Genomic DNA, 18,640 nt, shown 5'->3' with positions numbered 1-18,640 from the left:
CCCGGTGTTGTTGGATTTTTGTTCTCCGTTGTTGTTTTGTCACACACCTAGACTGACTTTGCATGACATTTTTAGTTACTTTTCCCAATACTGAATTGCACAACACTTTATTATTCTTTATTCTTTCTTTAAAATAATCTTTAATTTAATTTAATTTAATAAATCTACTTTTATTATTATAAAATCTGCGTGGCCTCTCTTTCATGTTTCATGCATTGAGCTATGCATGTAACACCAAATACACACGCGCACGCGCAGGCACATCAGTGGGCCGCGGATTGCTTTCTAGTCCGAATGGTGGTCCCTGGGACAAAACCAGTTGAAAACCCCTGTTCTAGACAATAGGCTAATCAAGTTAGCATAGCTAGTTACTCATTAACAGAAAGAATTCAGAGGAAGTAAAGTTTTTTAAATAAATAGTTTCAAGACACATCCTGTAACAACTGATAGAATACACAGTGATGAGTGTTACAATGAACATTTAATTTAGAATAAAACACTGTATTTTTTAATAGGAAGTATAACGTAGGAAACCTTAGAAGAGGAGCAGATGAGGTCAACTTAAAGAAATGATACAGGAAGTAATGGTCAGAGAAGCTAAACCAGTCAGGAAGTAGCTTATAAAGACGGGGTCAGAGATAAAGTTGGCTCAAGGTATCCTAACTGAAACTGTGCCATCTATCCCCATTGATGATACTAAACCTATTTTTAAAATAAAGGAAATATCTGAATCAGAGGTTATCAAAATTATAACCTCCTTGAGGAACTCAAAAGCAAGGGATTCATATGGTTGGGATACCACATTTTTAAAATCACACAGGGATACACTTGCTTGCCCCATTGCTCACCTGATCAACCTGTCAATTAGGCAAAGCACTTTTCCAAGTTCATGGAAAACAGCAGTGGTATCTCCAATCTATAAGTCTGGTGATAAAACCATGGTGTCAAATTATAGACCCATTAGTATACTATCAGTAATCTCCAAGGTATCAGAAAAATGGGTGGCAGAACAGTTGAAAAATCATCTAAACTTGGGCCACAGTCCTTTACACCCAATGCAATTTGGATTTCGTACAAACCACTCTACAGATACAGCTAACTGTTTCCTCCTTGAAAACATCAAGTCAAAATTAGATGAGGGTGGTATAGTAGGTGCAGTGTTTCTGGACCTTAAGAAGCTTTTGACACCGTGAATCACCAGACACTTTTATCTAAATTATCTTATTTTAACTTCTCAGCTGAGGCCATGAAATGGATGGAGTCCTATCTTATTAACAGGAAACAGAGTGTACATATAGGTAATTCTTATTCATCATATCTGGACTGTAATATTGGTGTACCCCAGGGGTCAGTACTGGGCCCTATCTTGTTTAGCTTGTACATTAACGACTTACCTTCAGTTTGTCCCTCTGTTAATATACAGATGTATGCAGATGATACCGTTCTTTATGTGCATTCCAAAAACAAGCAACAGGCTGCAGCAAAACTAACTGAAACACTGGTACATGTTTCTGACTGGCTAGAAAGGTCATATCTACATCTTAACATTAATAAAACAGTCTGTATGTTCTTTTCTAAGAGATCCTCAAGTGCACCACAGGCTGATGTCTATATTAAAGGAGAAAAGCTCATGGTTGTGTCTGATTTTAAATACCTTGGCATCATCCTAGATTCTAACTTAACTTTTAAAAAGCATGTTAAAAAGGTGGCTAATACCATCAGATATAATCTGGCTAATTTTAGACATATAAGGCCATACTTAACAACAGAGGCAGCTAAACTTTTTATGCATGCCATGATCTTTTCTCACATATCATACTGCTACACAAGCTGGTCCCAAGCAAACATGACAACTCTTAAACCAATAGAAACCCTCTATAAGCAAACTTTAAAAACACTAGATCAAAAACCTATCAGTTACCACCACTGTCATATCATTACAAAATATAATTTATTTAGCTTTGACAGTTTTTTACATTATCTAGATGCCTGTCTTATTTTTAAAATATTACATGGGCTTGCACCTCCTCCACTGGATGAATTTGTTCAACAGAAGAGCAGCAGTGGCAGGGCAACTAGGGCAGCCACCAGGGGAGACTGTGTTGTACAGTACAGACATAGTAAATTTAGCCAAACAGTCTTCTCAGTTCGGGCCTCAAATTATTGGAACTGCCTTCCACACAAAATCAGAGACAGCACCAGCTATCAGTTATTTAAAACAACACTTAAGAGATGGATTAAAAACAATCAAAACTGCACTCATTAATAGCTGTCTTAATTCATTCTAGGCCATTTGTATTTATTCTGTCTTTACTCTTTTGTAATGTGTAAGTTGATGATGTGTTGACCTGCCGGGGGACTACGGACGAAAATTAGCTTTGGCTAACTCCGGCACATTTACGTTTTTAGTGTATGTTTACATTGAGAATGTTAATTAATGTGCACTGTCCCTTTTCAAATAAACAAATAAATAAATAATAAATAAAATAAAACAGCGCCCCTGCTGGTCGAATTAATACGTGTCTCCAGCATCGTTTTAGAAATAAAATAGAACCCTCTGTTGGAGGTATTGAATAGTATACATTGGACATCTTAGGAACGAAATAGCACCCTCTAGTTGATATACTGAATTATTACAAATGAGAATTACAATAGCACACTCTAGTGGGCATATCGTACAGTGTTAAAATGCAATACACATAAGACATATTGGTTAGATCAATACCTACACTAGTGTTTAATGATAGATATTGCACATGACACATACTTCGACGTTTTAAAAATATTATAATTAGACTATAAACATTTAAATTTACACAAACATTTTTCATGAGTATATTACAAATACCACTACACTTTTTTAGTTTTTATTAATGTTTTTATTAAATTGTCATCTTAAAAACGAAGGTAATATTTCCTATAGAAATATTAGTTGGGGGATGACAAATCCCAAGATTACGGCGATCCCAGAGCCAGGCTCAATGGCAGATGTAAAGGAAAGGAGAAATATAAGATCAGATGCTATAACAGAGCCAAATGAAAGGAAGAAAATGAGAAAAGTAGCAAAGCAGATGGGACACTGGCAGCTGTCGCAGAGTTTTGCAAATAGGCGTGTCTTTGTTATTATTGTAGTGATTTTACATTGTTTGGCGGATCCGGTATGCCTATTGGACCTATTGGTTAATCTCACAAGAGACGAAAGAACCAGAGAGATAATGGGTACGAATAACAATAGAGCTAAGTTTGATGTTGATCTTCAATCCAACACCAATCTTCCCATATGGGAGTTACAGTTTAGGACAGATACATTGAAATTAAGAATGAGAAAAATTGAGAAAACACAAATGGCAAGAAGACAATTATATTTGAAAGAGTGAATTCCCTACAAACAAGAAGCAGATGGTGGGGGGTTGCCAGAGGTTAAAGGATGAAAGGTACTAAGATAACAGAGAAGAGAGGCAGCTCTCTGATAAGACAGAGAACAGAACAGAGGGTGAAGTAGTTTTGAGTAATAACCATAAAGATAAAGCCTGTTTAAGTAAGATAGGGGGTTAAGACAATAAAGGGGGGTGCTGGCGACACCCAATTGTCCTGTGTGAGTTTTGTGAATGGGGAGACATCTTGTGAGTCCAAATGGTGTTATCATGTAAATTGACTTTGATGTTTTTCACACACAGAGAGGAGACTCAGGAGTCATCTGTCTGTAAGCATTAAAGAAGAGAAGAGAAACAGTGTAAAGAACGGGAATTACTTATAAGAAAGTGCTGTTTAAAAGAAGTTTAGCGATTATTAATATAAAAGTGTTAACACTAGTAATTATGAAAATAAATACAGGAGTGAATCATATGACTACACTTGAATCATTTACATCTTAGTGATCTGTTAACATGCTCTGCTGGGTTGTACAGGTTAAGTTACAGGGATTTTAACTTTTTGAAAAAAACATTGGAATGTTTTTATTGTAGAAGAAAAAAAAATGCCAGAAAACAGAGCTCGTAAAAAAATAATGTGTGGGAAAATGGGTCCCTAAAGGAGTTAAGTCAAATGCATTAGAGAAATATGTTATTAGAAGACCTTAATTTAATTGAGTACAGTAGATGACATTTAATACGCAAGACAGAAGACATGTTTAGTTGAAAAAGTGAAAATTAAGTGAATTTATTTAACCAGTGTGTTGAGATTCATAGGTTAAAGTGAGCTGCAGCCTCTGCAATCTGGTGACAGACCCCCGACCCTCCTGATCAATGCGAAAGACCAACCCCCGCAGCGATTTCCTCACTATTCAACAGAAAAGGAAGGCAAAAGCAGGGCTTTGTCTAGAACTGCATCCCTCTGCATCTCCACCTGGGTCAGCTACAAACACGCATCATGCTGACTGACAGAGATCCACTCATCACCAGTCCCTCTGATAAGAGCACAGAGGTCCAGAGCAACAAGGGTTGATTCAGAGCACAGATTCTGATGGACAATAATTAGACACATGAAAACGGGGTTCCGCCCCCCATGAAAGACATCCAGAGACGGTGATCGAGCAGACTAATGCTGAAATGAAAATCCATACAAGGAGAGAAGCTTGATGTGGAATGCAGGTTCAAAAAGTCAGACTGTCAATAACCAGACGCAGAGGAAGGGGCGAAAAGGTCAATAGGCAGAATGTACGGACGTCGGGTTCATCAAGCCAGAGAGCAGAGGTGGTAGGAATGGGAGCTGAATGGGTGAGGTTCTGCAAACATATTCACTCACACACACACATAAGTGGAACACATTTAAAGAATTTGAATTGGCTTTTCAGTTTAAGATCAAAAATAAAAATGTTTTATTACATAAGATTTTATAGATTGGTAAATGATAATTGGAAAAGGGAAGTTTTTAAAGTGAATGAGTAAATAAATCTGAAACACATTATTGGAAAAGGGGGAAATTATAGAGATAAGCCAGATCCACTACACTTTTGGTAGAAACTGTTCAGGAGTCAGGAGAACAGGGTAGGAACATTTTAATCATGTTAATCTATTATTATTTCAGAGCCTTTATTGGGGTGTGACTTTGGTAAAGTTAAATTGTGGGAGTTTTGATCTACAGAAGGAGGGATAGATTTAGTACACACTTGATCTCAGATATGATATTTAAATGAAACAAACTTGTCATAGTGATAACTCCAACATTAGATAACAGACCATGTCAAATATAATTAACCACGTGAATTGAAACCATTATTAAAGTCACTCCCATTTTAAAAATTCTTATAGATTGAAGTTGTAATTATAACATGTCAGAGGTCTCATATTTCACACATTATTTTCCCGATTAAAGACTTGAAATATTTTTCAAGAAGAGTAGAATTGATAATTAATAATGGAGGATATTAAGAGCAGAGTCATACAGATCCTAATATGTTTTGATTTAAGATAGTGAGTATGTGAAGAGTATTGGAAATAAGATCTATTAGCTATTTTTGTATGAATTAGGTTATAAAGATCAAGTAGTTTAAAAAGGAAGTGATGACTTAGTAATTACTTAATTTAACATGAGGGAAGCAGTTTTTTTTAATGTAATCTAAGCAAAGTATATTGAAGTAAGCAGGGACTGAGATTCTTTAGAGGTTTCAAGTTTTCAAGGTTTCAAGGTTTTATTTGTCATATGCACAGCAGATACAACGTATATGTTGGCAATGAAAATCTTATGTCGCGTGCTCCTCCAACAACTCCACATACGTGGTGCAAATAAGATAAATAAAATAGTGCAAAAAGAGAGAAGAATATTTACAATAACAACAATAAAGATTTGAGGATGTGAAATATATACATATGTGGAATACATTGAAAGTATTTAAACACTTTACACTGTTGAATGAGGAGGTATGGACAGATGCATATATTATGTATAGCAGATGTATATGGCAGATATGTATAATATATAGACATGTGTACTATAAACAGATATGTATGGCAGATGTGTATAATATATATATATATATATATATATATATATATATATATATATATGTATGTGTGTACTATAAAAAGATGTGAGTAGACATTCACAGAGCTCAGGAGTTCAGCAGTCTTATAGCCTGTGGTATAAAACTGTCTCTGAGTCTGGTAGTCTTGGTCCGGATGCTGCGGTACCGTCTGCCAGACGGCAGCAGACAGAACAGATTGTTGCTGGGGTGATTGGGGTCCTTTAATATCCTACCGGCCTTCTTCCTACACCGCTGGGTGTAGAGGTCCTCCATGGATGGCAGCTCCGTCCTGGTGATGTGCTGAGCAGTTTTCACCACCCTCTGTAGAGTCTTACGCTTGAGGGCGGTGCAACTGCCATACCAGGCGGTGATGCAGCCAGTCAGGATACTCTCAATGGTGCACCTGTAGAAGTTGCAGAGTATCCTGGAGTCCATGTTGAACTTCCGCAGCCTGCGGAGGAAGAAGAGCCGCTTTCGAGCCGTCTTGGATATGACCCTGGTGTGATGTGTCCATGTCAGGTCCTCACTGATGTTTACCCCGAGGAACCTGAAGCTGCTGACTCTCTCCACAGGAGTCCCGTCGATGGTGATCGGTGTGTGTGCCTCTCTCTGCCTCTTCCTGTAGTCCACAATCAGCTCCTTTGTTTTGCTGACGTTGAGATGGAGGTTGTTGTCCTGGCACCAAGATGTCAGGGCTCTGACCTCCTCTCTGTACGCCGTCTCGTCGCCGTCTGTGATCAGGCCGATGACGGTCGTGTCGTCAGCAAACTTGATGATGGTGTTGGAGCTGTGTGTGGCCACGCAGTCGTGCGTGAACAGGGAGTAGAGGAGAGGGCTGAGCACACAACCCTGAGGGGCTCCGGTGTTGAGGGTCAAGGTGGAGGATGTGATGTTCCCCATCCGCACTGCCTGGGATCTGCCCGTTAGGAAGCTCATGATCCAGTCACAGAGGGCGCTGTTGAGCCCAAGGTCCCTGAGCTTAATGATGAGCTTGGAGGGCACAATGGTGTTGAATGCTGAACTGTAGTCAATGAACAGCATTCTCACATAAGTGTTCCTCTGGTCCAGGTGGGAGAGGGCAGTGTGGAGGGTGAGGGAGATGGCATCATCCGTGGACCTGTTTGCTCTGTAGGCAAACTGCAGGGGGTCCAGTGAGTCAGGGAGGGAGGAGGTGATAAAAGTTTTGACTAACCGCTCAAAGCACTTCATGATGATGGAGGTGAGTGCAACTGGGCGGTAGTCATTGAGGCAGATGGGTTTTGTCTTTTTGGGGACAGGGACAATGATGGACTCTTTAAAACATGTGGGGACTACAGACTGGAGCAGTGACCTATTGAAAATGTCTGTGAACACATCTCCCAGCTGAACTGCACACACCTTGAGAGCACGGCCAGGGATGCCATCAGGTCCAGGAGCCCTGTGTGCGTTGATCCTTTTCAGAGATCTACACACATCTGCACTGGTTAAAACCAGTGAGCAGGGATCCTGGGCCTTTTGTGCCTCCACAGCCGGGGGCTTCTCAAAGCGTGCATAAAATGTGTTCAGTTCATCTGGGAGAGATGCAGACACTTCCTCAGCACCACTCGTTGTCCTTTTGTAGTCTGTTATTGTTTTTAGTCCAGACCACATATTTCTGGCGTTGGAGCCCTTGTAGTTCGACTCCACCTTGTCCCTGTATTGTCTTTTTGCACTGCTAATAGCTCTCCGGAGTGCATACCTGGAATTCCTGTACTCATCCAAATCACCGCCGCTGTGCGCGATGGCCCGTGCTTTAAGTTTAGCTCGGACCTCGCCGTTTATCCAGGGCTTCTCATTTGGGAATGTCCGTACAGTAATCCGCGGCACGACGTCATCGATGCATTTGCCGATGTAGCAAATGACCGCGTCAGTGTGTGTGTTTATATCGTCCTCCTCAAACACACACCACTCCGTGATGCCAAAGCAGTGGCGGAGAGCAGAGTCAGACTGCTCGGACCAACGCTGCACTGTCCTTGTCACAGGTCGGTCCCTCTTCAGTCTCTGCCGGTAAACGGGGAGCAGAAGAAGAGATATGTGGTCTGACTTGCCGAAGGGGGGGGCGGGGGAGGGCTTTATATCCATGCCGGAAAGGAGTGTAAACATGGTCCAGTGTATTTCCACCGCGCGTGGGGCAGCTGACGTGCTGATAGTATTTCGGCAGGACTTTCTTCATGTTGGCTCTGTTAAAATCCCCGGCCACAATAAATGCGGCATCTGGCCGAGAAGTCTCTGTCCTGTCGATAATCCCATACAGCTCCTCCAGCGCTGTGTTGTTGTCAGCGTGCGGCGGAACATACACTGCTGTTGGAACAACCGATGTGAACTCCCTCGGCAGATAAAAAGGCCGGCATCCGATCATGATGTGCTCTAGGCTGGGAGAACAGTCCGAAGAAATGATCTCCACATCTGAGCACCAGTTGTTGTTAATCATGAAGCACACACCTCCTCCCTTGCTCTTCCCTGAGTTTATTGTCCGGTCCTGGCGATGAATGGAGAATCCGTGTGGAGCAATGGCGGCGTCCGGTATCGTGGGGTCGAGCCAAGTCTCCGTGAAAACCAAAACATTACAGGTCTTAATGTCCCGTTGAAATGCCACCCTGCTACGGAGTTCGTCCAGCTTATTATCCAGGGATTGGACATTTGCCAGAAGTAAACTCGGTAGAGGAGGCCTGTTTTCACGTTTCCTCAGCCTGACCAGGACCCCGGCCCGGGAACCTCGTGGTCTCTTCCTCCTGCTCTCCACAGGTAGAGCTCCAGCAGGTAAACATTCTTTAGAAGGTTTCACACAAGGTGCGACACCAGATGTGTGCAATATCTCAACAGTTTTGACATTATATATTGTGGGAATAAAGCTGACGCCTTAGAAGGTCAAAAGGCAGTGACCTACACATCTGGAATATATTCATTGGACAGGTTAATATAAGTAACTGGAGTAATTGGAATGTGCGTACGTCCAGGACGTCTCTCTACATAACCACAACACTGTCCTAATAGAATGATAAGACATATCTTAAAAATAGTAGTAATTGAAAGGAAACGTACGAGTCTTTTTGTAAATGAAGAATATGACGGAATAATTAAAGACTCTGCAGAGCACGACGTGACCAGAAGACTGAGACCAAATGACCTTTGACCTGGACTGACAGTGTTATTTCACAACAGCACTGTTGATGACTGACTCTGGGATGAACCTGACCAGACCCGACTGTGTGAGTGAGAATGAATGTTTGCATCTGATCAATGCAATTGCATGAGTTTAGAGAGGAACAGAGACTAACTGAGCATGTTTTGAACTAACACAAACTAAATCCAGAGATTTTGTTTCTTCCGGGACTGATGGATGGAGAGAGACGCTCTTTAACAGGAGCGTTTGATGTTTAAACAACAATGATTTGAAGTGTCTGAATAATGATTTGTGTGTTTTTTTACTTTTGCTTAACTGAAGTTCTTTTTCTTGACCAGTTTTTGTTACACCTCTTTGTTAAGATGTTTAGAGAGGCGGGGAAGCAACATGTTTGCTTTAATTAAAATTCCATGATTAACAATTCCATTTTTCTTATAAATGATGATATTGTTTCCATTTTCTTTACATTTTTTACAGGACAAGCAGAATCAGTTGCCGAGAGGCTGCTGACAGATACAATTCCAGAGTGGAACATATGAAAGAAGTTCACCTGTGATAATGATATTGAATTTGTAAATGTTTTTTTTTTTTAACAGATATGATACCTGGGGTTAGAAAATGTGGAGATAATAAGAATAGTTAAAGTTAATGTCATGGAATGAAGTCAACATGTGGGATGGATGGTTAAACCTTTTTATATGTTGTTGTGATGTGTGCGCTATTTAGTGATGAACTTTTTTTTTATTTATAAACATATGCATGCTTTGTTTAACCTCCCTAACGAACTGTCACAACAAAGACACAGACACTGCAAAGTGACACACCAGAAACCAGTGAAAATCAGCGATCCCATTCGCCAGATGGCAAATCCACTCCCCCATAAATACGCCGATTACCTGTTAGACGGGGTGTTTTATTTTCTCCTCACAGGTACTGCCTCAGATCGCCGCAGATCGGACCGGATCCCTTAACTGCTACTCGCAAAGGCCGGACCCCCCGCAGTTCCTCTTCGCCACTGGACCAGACTGTCGTTCGACCCTTGCGATCCAACGCTTGCAGACTCCAGATTAAGGGAAGTAGCTATTTCTCCTGCTCTCGGCTGTTGGTTTTGAGTAATCGGAGTTGTGTTGGTGTACCCTGAGTCTCCCTCTTATTTGTGTGTCGAGGGCTCTGCGACCAGAAGCTGACGGACGGTGTGGCAGGCCGGCGAAGTGCAAACTCTGGCACTGGATTAACCAGACTTGAACAGTGAAAGACACTTTCTTCCGGCAAAAAGGGAACCAGAGTGGAGTTCGGTATTAACCGGATTGGACTTTTTAGTATGGTTGAACCCCTTGTCTGAACTGCATTTTGTATTTGAGTAGTTTAGATAACTTGAACATCATTCTAAACATATCTTATTTAAATATCTATACATGGAATGTTTGAAAGTAACTTTGAATTATAAATAAATAATTTTATACACATATTGGTGTCCTTCTCACCAGTGGCGATTCTAGAGTCTGTTGGGGCCCCAAGCAAAAATTCCCAGGGGGCCCTTCCAACCGGTGTCTTTTACAAATGCTGCTTACGGGCCTTGGCTTGTGCAAATGCTGACACTATGTCCTCCAGATCCACAGACCTTCGCACACTGTGCTCTATTGAAATAAGAGCCAGTCCTGAAAGTCTCTTGTGACATGGTTGACCTGAGAGGTTTTGATTTGTTTTAAAGCTGAGAAACTTCTCTCTCCAGAGGCAACAGTGACTGGAAGAGTTAATAGCAGACGGAAGGCAATGCTGAGGTTTCAAAAAAGATCCAGAAGCTGTTCCTTGTAAATGTAATCAAGCATCTCTCTTGGGGAGGCAGATCCATGATCAGGAAAGGCATAGACAGCAGCCCTGATCTCCAGAACCAAATCCTCAGAATCAATGTCATGTAGTGTGTTTTCCAGTTTCTTGCAGCTGTCTTCAAGTTTGCCACCCTGAATATTTTTTTACATATTTTCTTTGGAGAAGATAAAACCATGAAGGGCATAAACATCCTCCATTTTTGAAAATCTTTCATCCAAACGAGTGAGGGCTGTGTCCACTAGGGGCAGAAAAAACTCTCTGTTAAAGTGCTCATCTGGAGTGGACTGCGTTTCTTCTCTGCCCTCATACAGGAACTGCCTGGTTGTTTTCCGCTTTCTTTTTTCAGGAAACTTCATATCAATCTCTAGGTTTTCTGCTATCTCTCTAGCATCAGTCTGAGAGGCAGCAAGTCCATTTCCCCTGAAATTCTCCAGATACACTCTCACTGTGCTTGTTTCTCTTTTAAGTGTTTCAAGAGAAACAGTGGGGCTCTGGAGAATCTTGCTGACATGGTTGATCTGATACAATATGTTGTACCAGATTACAGTGCACATTACAAAACTCCATGTCAGGAGTTCATCCTTAATGCTGGTTGCTGTGGACAATGTCTCTGAGTCCTTCTTCTGCACTGAAAGTTTTTGGAGAGCAGACAAAGCTTGTATGATCTCCGGCAGGTGGTAACGCACCACTTTCACACTGTCAATCCTGGCCTCCCGTCTGGTCACTGACAAAGATTTTACTGTTAACTGTTTGACATGTTCCTGTAAAACTGCCCAGCGTTGCACAGAGGAGCTAAAAGGATTATACAGTCTCTGGAGAACACCAAAAAAGGAGATGGAGACTACTGAAGATTTTGCAAGCATCTGCTACAACCAGATTAAGAGTGTGACTACTGCATGGGACACACAGTGCCTTCTCATTCATTTGCAATATTCTTGCTTGAACCCCTTGTTTATGTCCCATCATGTTGCTCCCATTATCGTAGGATTGTCCACGGCAATCTGCAATGCTCAAGCTGAACTGGTCCAGCTTCTCCACGAATGTGTCACACAGACCTTTGCCAGTGGTGTCTTGAACATCAACAAATCCTACGAAATGTTCAGAGATAGATGCGCCAAGTGATGGCTCGAAGTTCACCACTCTCAAGACAACAGAAAGCTGCTCGGTGTGGCTAATGTCAGGAGTACAGTCCATTATGACATAAAAGTACTTTGCTTTTTTCACCTTTTTGACTATCTCATGAATTACTTTGTCTCCAATTAGTGCTATGATTTCATTTTGGATTTGACTGCTGAGGTAGTGCACCTTTGTTTCCTTGTTTTGGATCCTCCTCAAATGTTCATTCATGATTGGATCAAATTGTGCCATTAATTCCACCTGTGACAAGAAATTACCATTATGTGGGTCATATAGCACATTTGTATGCCCCCTCAAAGCGAGGTTCCTTTCAGCTAGGTGGCATATTATGGCAATCACTCTGCGTATGACACCTCTCCAGTGCTGCATCTCAAGATGTATCAAATCCTTGTTGATCTGATCAATGGCTGTTTTAGTTTTGAGCCTCATCTGGAGTTCATGCCAAGTTGTCATACAGGTAATGTGTGTTTTGGAATATTCATGTTCCTTTAGATGTCCAGCCAGATTCCTCCAATTTCTGAAACCTCCTTTTGTAAGTGCATTGTCCTGTTTACCACAAACTTTGCACGCAAAACAGAAGACAGAGTCTGTGCTAACTGAATAAAGAAGCCATGTTCGCTGTATCTTTTCCCCATTTCTCATTACCATTTCGTAGTTTTCCTTTGTGAATCTACGTGGATTTTTCTCAGAATTCTGTGGGAAAACCAAATCTTTGATCTGCTTAGGCCTATTTGTGACTAATGCACACACTGCAGTATGGCTTAGAACACTTGACCATTCTGCAGGGTCTTCTGATGTGGTCAAAGCTGTTGTAGAAGCAGGTGATGTGTCATGAGGGGTAGGAGTTGCAGTCCTGCTGGAGGTGGACGTTGCCGGAACTGAATGAAAAAAAAAAACAAGGTATACATTGTCATAAAGAATCTTTACAGGGCATGGTATATGTTATCAACTGAAGTAAAATGTATTGATTTATTAAACTCAGTCATCTGTATCATAACCTGGGATGGGCACTCGATGTGCCTCTGGTGTCTCTTCTTGCTCATGACAACCACCAGGCGGAGTGTCAACTATCCCACTGGAGGTAGATGTTGCTGGAACTGATATGACAAAAAACAACAGGGTATATATTATCTTAAAGAATCTTTTCAGAGCATGTCACATGTTATCAATTGAAGTCAAATGTATTGAACTCACAGTCATCAGCATCATATCTTGGGATGGGCACTCGATGTGCCTGTGGTGTCTCTTCGTGCTCATGAAAACCACCAGGTGGAGTGTCCACTATCCCACTGGAGGTAGATTGTGGCAGCCGGGTGTGGTTAGAGCGCCGGCTGCTGGGGTGAGGGGAGTGGCTCGGCCGGAGACCAGACAGCTGATCGGAATCAGGTAATCAGGCGTTTAATATAAAGCATGTTGGTAACCTGGTTCTGGGCTGTCTTGCAGTAGGCTGGGTCCTGGGAAGACGACACACCCCGTCCTGGCCTTCCCCGCTCGGAAAGTACCGCGGAGCTGCCTGTTGTGTGAACAATTCTCAACCAATAAACGCATTGTTTTTGCCCAACGCCGAACGCTTCCGTCTCTTACCTGTTACCTGAGCCATCCCGCTCACAGTGGCGCCTTAACAGGGACGTGAACCCCTCAGATGACGGAAGGAGAAAGCCCGCTGGGCCAGGCCCTCCAGCGTCTCGCCCTCATGCAGGAGAGCACAACGGCCCTACAACGGCAGCAGAGCGAGGCTCTCCTCGTAATCGCCTCCAGCCAGCGGGAGGACCGTGCTCTCCTGCGGGAGCTGCTGCAGCGTCCGGCCGCCCGGGAGGCCGAGCCGGTGACCAACCCCGCCCGGCCGCCGCAGATTGCCCTCCAGAAGATGTCAGCCGACGACGACCCAGAGGCTTATCTGGACATATTCGAGGGCACTGCGGCGGCGTGCGGGTGGCCGGAGGAGGAGTGGGCTGTGCGGCTTCTTCCCCTGCTGGCCGGGGCAGCGCAGCTAGCCGCCCACAGCCTGCCAGCGTCCGATCGACATGAGTACAAGCAGTTGCGGAGGGCCATCCTGGACCGGCTCGGCAGCACACCAGAGGGACACCGCCGCCGGTTCAGGGCCCTTCCCTTCGAGGACGCTGGCCGCCCCTTCTCCTACGCGAAGCAGCTCCTCGATGCGGCGAGGCGCTGGCTTCAGCCGGGGATGCGCTCCGCCGAGGACGTCATGGAGCAGGTGGCACTGGAGCAGTTTGTCGCCGGGCTGCCATCGTCAACGGCGAATTGGGTCCAGTGTCACCGCCCTGCCAGCCTGGAGGCAGCCGTCGTCCTCGCGGAGGACCACCTTTCGCTTCCCCGGCGGAGCATGAAGGAGGAGCCCCGACAACCTGTCGTCCCCGCGGACCGACCCGTTCCAGCCCCAAGGAGGAGGTTCCCGACAGCAGCCGCTGCACCGCGTTCCCCTCAACCCACGACCCGGCCCCTTCCCACCCAAGCCCTACCTCATCTCTCTCTCTCTCTCTCTCCCCAGGATCCAGCCTCCGCCTCTGGTCGTCCGGCACCACGGGGGGCTCCTCAGGCGCCAGGGCAGGAGTGCTGGCGGTGCGGGCGGCCCGGCCACTTCCGGCGGGAGTGTCCCATGATGGAGGTCGGACAGTTGGTCCGGGTTGCGGGACCGCCAGTTGCCTCCCCCGGTTTAGAAGGGACGTACCGTATACCGGTATGTATACAGGGGGGTACCCACCAGGCTCTGATGGACACGGGCTGTAATCAGACGATGATCCATCAGCGCTTGGTTCGGCCGGGGGCATTGGTGGAAGCATCGTGGGTGAAGGTGAGGTGTGTGCATGGGGATATTCACCAGTACCCGGAGGTGACTCTGGAAATATCTTTTAGGGGAAAAAAGCATAGAGTCAGGGCTGGAGTTAGTACTCGCCTCACGCACCCTCTGATCTTGGGAACAAATTGGCCGGGGTTTGCTAAGCTAGCGAGGGCTATGGGGGTGCGTTCACGGGAGTCAGGGAAATGTGAGTGGTGTGCTGTGTTTAGTGGCGAAGCTGCTGACGGCGACGAAGGGGGAACAGACACGGAGGGGGCCGGGGAGGTCCCTCTACCACCGGAGGGTGCCGGGGAGGCCCCTCTGCCCCCGCCGGTGTTCCCGGTTGAGGATTTCCCCCTCGAACAGTCTAGGGACGGGACCCTTCAGCACGCTTTCGATCAGGTGGTGAGTATTGATGGCTCCCAGCTCCACCCAAACACAGCACTCGCACACCCCCACTTTGTTGTGATTAGGGACAGGCTGTATCGTGTGAGCCGTGACACACAGACAGGAGAGATCAATACCCAGTTGTTGGTACCACAAAGCCGTCGGGAAATGATTTTCCAGGCGGCTCATCACAACCCCATGTCAGGTCACCTAGGGTACGATAAGACACTACACCGGATCATGGCCCGATTTTATTGGCCGGGCATTCGCGCGGATGTGAAGCGGTGGTGTGCATCCTGCAGCGAATGTCAGCTGGTTAATCCGCCGGCCACCCCAAAAGCGCCTCTGCGCCCACTCCCATTAATTGAGGTGCCTTTTGAGAGAGTTGGTATGGACCTCATCGGGCCATTAGACCGGAGTGCACGGGGATATCGCTTTGTACTCGTCCTAGTGGATTATGCAACACGATATCCCGAGGCAGTGCCGTTGCGCAATATCTCTGCAAAGAGCGTTGCACAGGCACTGTTTCATATAATCTCCCGAGTCGGGATCCCGAAAGAGATCCTGACTGACCAGGGCACGTCATTTATGTCACGCACACTACGCGAGCTGTATGAACTGTTGGGCGTCCGCTCGATCCGGACTAGTGTTTACCATCCACAGACCGATGGCCTGGTGGAGCGGTTTAACAAAACGCTAAAGAACATGGTTCGTAAGTTCGTTCACGAGGATAGCCGTAATTGGGATAAATGGCTAGACCCTCTGTTGTTTGCAGTGCGGGAGGTGCCTCAGTCCTCCACGGGATTTTCTCCCTTTGAACTGCTGTTTGGCAGGAAGCCACGGGGTGTTTTGGACCTATTTAAAGAAAACTGGGAGGAGGGTCCGAGCACAAGTAAAAACGAAATTCAGTACGTTGTGGACCTGCGAGCAAAACTCCATTCACTGGGGCAGTTATCACGGGAGAATTTGCTGCAGGCTCAGGAACGTCAGCAGCGCCTGTACAACAGAGGGTCGAAACTGAGACAATTTTCACCGGGAGATAAAGTACTTGTGTTACTCCCAACTTCCAGCTCCAAATTACTCGCCAAGTGGCAAGGGCCCTTCGTGGTCACACGACGAGTGGGGGACGTAGATTATGAGCTGGTGCGTTCTGACAGGGGGGGAGCAACACAGATCTACCACGTAAACCTCCTTAAAACATGGAGGGAAGTGGCGTCTGCTTCTCTGGCCACCACGGTGATAGAGAGAGATGAGTTGGGACCGGAGGTCATTATTAACACCGAATTAGCCCCGGTCTGTTGCGGCGACCATCTCTCACCCGGTCAGGTGGCAGACGTTGCCGCGTTGCAAGGGCGGTTTGCCGACGTGTTCTCCCCGCTGCCAGGGCGTACCTCTCTCATAAACCACCGCATAGAAACGCCCCCGGGCGTGGCCATTCGTTCACGGCCCTATCGGCTGCCTGAACACAAGAGGAAAATTGTTCAGGCGGAGCTTCAGGCTATGCTAGAGATGGGAGTAATAGAAGAGTCCACCAGTGACTGGTGTTGCCCTGTCGTGCTGGTACATAAGCCGGACGGGTCAATCCGGTTCTGTGTGGACTACCGCAGGGTTAACGAGGTGTCCAAATTCGATGCTTATCCAATGCCCCGGGTCGACGAACTCCTGGACCGGCTAGGCACTGCTCGTTTTTATACGACACTGGATTTAACCAAGGGCTACTGGCAGATTCCCCTTTCTCCAGAGTCGAAGGAAAAAACGGCCTTCTCCACTCCGTACGGTTTGTACCAGTTTGTCACACTTCCTTTCGGGTTGTTCGGGGCTCCAGCCACCTTCCAACGGCTCATGGACCGAGTGCTGCGTCCCCACTCTGCATATGCTGCTGCTTACTTGGATGATGTCATCATCCACAGTGAGACATGGGGGCAGCATATGCAGCAGGTGGGGGCAGTGCTCGAGTCCCTGAGGCAGGCGGGGCTCACGGCCAACCCAAAGAAGTGTGCGGTTGGGCGGAGGGAGGTACGGTATCTGGGGTACCACTTGGGCGGCGGGCAGGTGCGGCCACAGATAGAGAAAACTGCCGCCATTTCTGCCTGTCCGGTGCCCAAGACGAAAAAAGAGGTCAGGAGGTTCGTGGGGCTGGCCGGTTACTACAGGCGGTTCATCCCCGCCTTTTCGGAGCTGACCAGCCCTCTGACCGACCTGACCCGAAAGGGTGCTTCAGATCCGGTCCAGTGGACGGAGCAATGTCAGCTGGCGTTTGAGAGGGTTAAGAAAGCCCTCTGTGGAAAGCCGCTTCTGTTCACCCCTAACTTCTCTCTACCTTTTGTTTTGCAGACCGACGCCTCGAACAGTGGGGTGGGGGCCGTTTTGTCCCAGCAGGTAGAGGGGGTCGACCGCCCCGTACTGTACATTAGCCGTAAGCTGGCTCAGAGGGAGGTGAACTACAGTACGGTGGAAAAGGAGTGCCTCGCCATACGGTGGGCGGTCGGCGCCCTGCGTTACTACCTCCTGGGGCGCCCTTTCACCCTCTATTCGGACCATGCCCCGCTCCAGTGGCTCCACCGCATGAAGGATGCCAACGCCCGGATCACTCGTTGGTATCTGGCGTTACAGCCGTTTAACTTCAAGGTGATCCACAGGCCGGGTAACCGGATGGTCGTGGCCGATTTCCTCTCCCGCTCGGCGGAGGGGGGGGGGGGGAGGTCGGCTGTCGGCCGGCGGGATCCCGGCCTGAGTCGGGCGGTGGGGGTATGTGGCAGCCGGGTGTGGTTAGAGCGCCGGCTGCTGGGGTGAGGGGAGTGGCTCGGCCGGAGACCAGACAGCTGATCGGAATCAGGTAATCAGGCGTTTAATATAAAGCATGTTGGTAACCTGGTTCTGGGCTGTCTTGCAGTAGGCTGGGTCCTGGGAAGACGACACACCCCGTCCTGGCCTTCCCCGCTCGGAAAGTACCGCGGAGCTGCCTGTTGTGTGAACAATTCTCAACCAATAAACGCATTGTTTTTGCCCAACGCCGAACGCTTCCGTCTCTTACCTGTTACCTGAGCCATCCCGCTCACATAGATGTTGCTGGAACTGATGTGACAAAAAACTAAATTTTGTAGTTCTATATTGTAGTGCTGGGCGGTATGGCCAAAAATGTATATCACGGTATTTTTCAAAATTTGAACGGTTTCACGGTATATGGCGGTATTTTCTACTGGTTGAGAACGAATTACTGCAGTAGATAGACTTAGGATGTTTCTTATGTTCTGTCATGAATACTGTAGAATAACTCCACACTAGTAAAGGTTCGCATGGCCCCAGAAAATGATGCTGTTTACAAAGAAGAGCTACTCATGATTCTATTGAAGTAGGGAATTGGAATGCAAAGACAATTGCAGTC

The 18,640-nt window shown here is 46.0% G+C and overlaps 1 protein-coding gene across 1 annotated transcript; it reads left to right on the top strand.

The window, feature by feature from the left end:
- The first annotated feature begins 13,708 nt into the window (after positions 1-13,708).
- On the top strand, positions 13,709-18,315 carry LOC134871646 (putative SCAN domain-containing protein SCAND2P). The gene is made up of 2 exons (XM_063894436.1): positions 13,709-14,769; positions 18,149-18,315. Exons 1-2 carry the CDS (start codon positions 13,714-13,716, stop codon positions 18,149-18,151), a joined length of 1,059 nt encoding a protein of 352 aa, XP_063750506.1. The 5' UTR covers positions 13,709-13,713; the 3' UTR covers positions 18,152-18,315.
- The last annotated feature ends 325 nt before the right edge of the window (positions 18,316-18,640 follow it).

This window comes from Eleginops maclovinus, chromosome 11, assembly GCF_036324505.1.
Source record: "Eleginops maclovinus isolate JMC-PN-2008 ecotype Puerto Natales chromosome 11, JC_Emac_rtc_rv5, whole genome shotgun sequence".
Taxonomy (NCBI): Eukaryota; Metazoa; Chordata; class Actinopteri; order Perciformes; family Eleginopidae; genus Eleginops; species Eleginops maclovinus.
The sequence above is the reverse complement of the archived record's forward strand: the minus strand, read 5'-3'. Positions and strand labels throughout refer to the sequence as shown.

What these genes read in the sequence shown, in the direction of transcription:
- LOC134871646 (XM_063894436.1), top strand. Translation starts at nt 13,714, where the DNA reads ATGACGGAAGGAGAAAGCCCGCTGGGCCAGGCCCTCCAGCGTCTCGCC.